General features: G+C 38.4%; 1 protein-coding gene across 1 annotated transcript; it reads right to left on the bottom strand.

The window, feature by feature from the left end:
* Positions 1-514: 514 nt before the first annotated feature.
* On the bottom strand, positions 515-1,261 carry LOC113752541. The gene has a single exon (XM_027296656.1). The coding sequence runs from the start codon at positions 1,259-1,261 to the stop codon at positions 515-517; it is 747 nt and encodes a 248-aa protein (XP_027152457.1).
* Between the last annotated feature and the right edge of the window lie 4,113 nt (positions 1,262-5,374).

Genomic DNA, 5,374 nt, shown 5'->3' with positions numbered 1-5,374 from the left:
CTGCACAATGCCACAGAATCCGCACTTGAAAGAGACAAAAGAAAAAGTCAAAAGCCATATACCATTTTACAAAAAACTGAAGGGACCCTTCTTTTTTCAAATTTTCCTGTGTCTCTGTTGCCACAGCCACACACTGCATTTTTTTTTAATGCATGCAATACCCTATTGCCGGCTTGCCGCACCTGATACAAATATTGAGGCAAATAATAAGAGAAGCAAAGGACAAAATGTTTATTTCTTTGTAAAACTCACACATATGATTGCTGCAACCAGTGTCTAAATACCACGTGTTTTGTTGAGTTTCTTCACTCATGTGACACACCATCAAAAGAGACACTTCTTCTTCTGCAAAATTAGTCATTTCTCCATTTTGTCTATTCAAATTAGTTCGACATTCGGACTGATAATGGCCATACCTATGACATTTGTAGCATTCAACATTGGACTTGTCTGTTGACTTTGGCCTTTGATTTGTTAATGGATAGCCTCCTCGTCCTCTTTTTCTTCCTTGAAATTAATTTTCTTGGTGCTGGTATTGTTGTTGTTGGTTGCCACGATCATTATTTCCTCTACCTCTGCCTCTGCCTCTGCCTCTTCTCCATGTTGAATGACTTTCTGCTGAAGCCACCAATGCTTGCTCCTCTTTCTCTTGCTGGTTAATTTTTTGCTCATGAACCAACAAAGAACTCTGCAACTCATCAATTGAAATTGTATCAATATCTTTCGATTCCTCTATACAGCATACAACAAAATTAAATTTTGTTGTCATTGATCGAAGAATCTTCTCGACAATGGTGGCGTCCTTCAAATTTTCTCCATGGATCCTCATCTTGTTAGCGATTGCCATCGTTCTTGCGAAATAATCAGTGACTGATTCGCTTGACTTCATGCGTAAAGTCTCAAATTCGGTCCGAAGAGCTTGAAGCTGCACCCGCTGCGCCTTTGCATTTCCTTGATATTTTTTCTTCATGGAGTCCCAAACTTGTTTGGAGGTATCTTTGCTAAGAATTGTCTCCAAAATGGTTCGATCAATAGCTTGAAAAAGATAATTTTTAGCTTTAAGATCTTTCAGTTTCAATGCTTCCAACTCCATTTTTTGCACCTCTGACAATATTTCTCCGATTGTTGGCTCCGCTACTCCAGATTCGATAACCTGCCAATACTCCTTGGATCTCAAGAAGTTCTCCATTAGCATACTCCAATGATCATAGTGACCATCAAAGCGAGGAATTGCTGGCTGCACAAAATTGTCGATGGCCATCATAATTAATAATTCTCACAACTCACTTTTGTTTTCACTCACTAGCCTAGCTCTGGTACCACTGATACAAATATTGAGGCAACTAATAAGAGAAACAAAGGACAAAATGTTTATTTCTTTGTAAAACTCACACATATGATTGCTGCAACCAGTGTCTAAATACCATGTGTTTTGTTGAGTTTCTTCACTCATGTGACACACCATCAAAAGAGACACTTCTTCTTGCTGAAAATGCAACTCTTCAAGAATATTCGTTAACCAAATTGCTTGACAGGCACAGGCGGTTGCAGCTACATACTCTGCTTCAGTTGTTGATAACGTAACAATTGGTTACTTTTTTGAACACCATGAAATAGCTGCTGAGCCCATCATGAACACATATCCAGATGTACTCTTTCTATCATCAGAATTGCCTGCATAGTCACTGTCAGTAAAATCAAACAAATCTGATTTTCCACCATTCTTGTAAAATAATCCATACTCAATGGTTCCCTGCAAGTATCGAAGAATCCTCTTGGCAGCTAGAAGATGTGTCTCCCTTGGACTTTCCATGTATCTACTAATAAGACTTACATCATGCATAATATCAGGCCTAGTTGCTGTCAAATACATCAAACTTCCCACAATTTGCTTGTAAAGGGTTGACAGGTTGTCAGCCTGTGCAATAATAAATACCTGCTCAAACTAAAAGTAATTTCTGTAGATAGCGGTGAGCAGGGTCGAATTCACAGGGATTGGAAGTAATTGTTTCTTTTCAAATTCACAGTGACAAGGGAGGTATTTTTGCGCAGAGAGTGACAATCAAATAAATACAAATAAAATCCAAGGAACTACTAAAAATTAAATAACAATTTACTAAAATCAAATGAGTGATAATTAAGAATCTAGTCAAGAAATAATTTCAGCAATGGTTCACCTAATTGATCATCGAAACAAAGACAATTCCAATTATTTATCAATAAATAGGTTATAACTACCAAACAAGCGATGATAGTCAACCCCTCCTTACTGTGTCGGTGATTAAGGTACGCCCGTTAATCACTACTCTAATTGAGAAATAACCTTAGGTACGCCCGTAAGATTTAATTCCCCAATTGCCTTACGTATTAGAGAAGCCCTATTCTAACCAAATAACGCACTACCAGGGTTATTTTAGATTAGCCCACGTATTCCCCTGACACAAACCCAATCATGCCAGCTGTCACTATTTCAGGGCAATTAAATAATTACGGATTTAACACTCTAATTGACAATAGATTATCAAATTAACTAATTATCCAGATCCAAGACAATCAATTAATTAAACAATCATAAGCACTGTAATCAGGGAATATTCGAATACCAATAAATAAAAAGAAAAGATAAAATTAAATCGATCTCACAATTTTTAGGCGAACCAAAACCTCCGTTGTCCCTGGACTAGATTGAGAAAATTAGCTCATGTTCGATGCGAAAAACCCACAAGAAATTGTAAAGAGAGCCGCGGCCATTGTCCCTTGAAATTGGGGAAATTCAATTCGGTTTCAATGTTTGAAAAGATAGCAAAGCTACAGCAATTGATTCTATGGTTTCTACTTGTCCAATCATACGAGAAGGAAAAGGAAAAGCTACTTGAGCCCACAAGGAAAAATCAAAAGACTAAGCTAAAGAGTTGTCTGCCATTGTTTGGTCTATTCCTATCTAATATCTTCAAGGCTGCGCGGCGGCTCTCCTTCCAGAGAGGAAGAAGCCTCTCCTGTGCGGCGCTCCAACTCTAGGGGAAGAAGACCCTTGACTTCAGCCCTTCGTTCCTCTTTTTAATGCTGTCTTCTGCGAATTACCAAAAAAAGACTTGTATCTCCTTGTTCCAAAAATGCCCTTGATTGCCTGCTATTTGAACTCTTTTCCGATGACTGTCAAATTGGCCTTAATTGTGATATTTTTGTTTTACTCCCTGAAATAAATGCAAAATATCAAAAGTGAGTAGAATCTAGCAATTAATCCATATTAGGTCAGATAATAGGGGAAATTAATAATAAAATAAATGATAAAATTGCAACCTATCAATTCCCCCCACATCTAAACCATGCTTGTACTCAAGCATAAGAACAGTAAACAAACACCAATATTCGACAATGGCTATTACTCTATCTACCAAATTGCCAAGATACCAAGAAAAATATATATTAAGTATCAGCGATCAAGATCCAAGAAACATCACTTCGGTTAGCTTCTAAACCATAGACACCTCTAATTTCAGATTAACTAATCTAAGAAAAGGAATGACGTGCAACATTTATCAGCAAACAATCCAAATATTAACCAAAACCTCCATATTCAGTCCATAAATCGGCAAGCTGACCTCTAACATACTAACACAATCTGCACTTTTCTATTTTTTTTTTCATTTTTTTTTCATTCCCTCTTTTTTTTTAATAATAATAATAACAATAACACAAAAAGACTTAGTCTCTAACCGTTGGAGCCTTTTGATGCAAACTCCAACATTTTTAGATGAAGGAGCCCGGTTACTCAGCTCCTACCGCTATACGACCACGTACTCATAGAAAGTACTACCTTTTGACGCGAGAATCGACACTTTTAGGTGCAGATCCCCGGTTACTCAGTAGTAACTAATAGCGGAATACAGTCAAGCTTATTCACAGCCAAACAACGCAAAAACGCAAAATAACAACACTAACAATCAAGCATAGGAGCAGCTCACCTCATTATTGCCAAACATGGAGAACTGGAGTCAATATTGGACCAGTTCACATTAAAACGCCAACAGTCATTCCTTATGCCTAGAAAAGTTAATCAAAGAAATCAAAAGAGTCAAGCAGTCCGATATTCACCACAGAGACATTCTTAGACTCAACCACATTCACTTGATACACTTCCATTACTAAAATTTGGCAATAGCAGAAATAGAGGCAACAATCCAACATCAAACTTGGCATCACATATGAGCTAATCACTAAAAAGAAGAAAAAGAAAATGAACGAAAGACACTAGCACTATAACTGCTCCCCCCACACCTAAATCCTACATTGTCCTCAATGGAGGTAATAAAACAATTAAAGCGAAGAGAATAACGAAACTTCCCTCTCGAGTAGCTAAGGGATAGGCAGGAACGGTGGAGGGAAGCCGATGTGGTGGAAGTACGCGGCCAAGTTCTGAGACATCTTTGCCACTTGGCGGGTGATGTTCGTCAACTACGTGGTGAATCTGAGCCCGCAAGTGGTGCGATTTAACATCAGAGGCCATCGGTAGGGGAGACGCAGAAGAAGAGGGCTTGGGTCTCACCATTTTCTCCAAATGTCATTTCAATCAGCAAGAGACAAGAATTGCCCACAAATAATGTAAACAGCAAATTCAAAGCAGTAACAATTTAATAGCCACTAGTGCCTCCCAAATATCAATAGAGAGCGACACAACTTGCCTACCCAAAATCTCTCCCAATATCTCCAATTGCACAAGAACAACTCAGTCACACATGCCCAGCAATCAATCAGGTATCCAACCAAATAGAACGGACACATGCAAGGGAAAATACTCTAACCAGTACCACTGGTGCAAAACGTAGTCCAAAATTAATGAAATTGCTATAGCAAAGTAGAGCAGTAGTAAAGCAATAGCCCCAAGTGGTAATCTAATCACAAGAAAGAGGACGTGCCACCAACAGAGCAATATCAGAGCAGATCAATTGCTAATAATGTCTCCCAATTCATCAGGCAACTTCAGAAATAACTCAACCAGAATACCAAAAGAAACCTCAACAAACTTAGCAATTGAAAGCAATGGTCAGAATATTTCCCAGCAATTCAATCAGATGCACCCAACTGGAATAAGCAATGTAAATGGCATAGAAACCTCCCAATTGAACAAACAAGTGCAGTATTGCAGTTCACCCAAAATCTCAACAAATGGCTCCAGTTGGCCAGCTAAAGTCTTAACCCAAAATCAGCAATTCCAATGACAACAGCATAGATATTGGACAATAAGAACGCAGCCAACCAAATAGAGGTACCAAATTAAGGTTCAGTTACTCCACCAGTACCACTGGTGTAGCGAATAATGGAAGATAAATCATACACGACCAAGACCAAGTCACCGGTAAACCAAAATAACACT

This window comes from Coffea eugenioides, chromosome 11, assembly GCF_003713205.1.
Source record: "Coffea eugenioides isolate CCC68of chromosome 11, Ceug_1.0, whole genome shotgun sequence".
Lineage (NCBI taxonomy): Eukaryota > Viridiplantae > Streptophyta > Magnoliopsida > Gentianales > Rubiaceae > Coffea > Coffea eugenioides.
The sequence above is the reverse complement of the archived record's forward strand: the minus strand, read 5'-3'. Positions and strand labels throughout refer to the sequence as shown.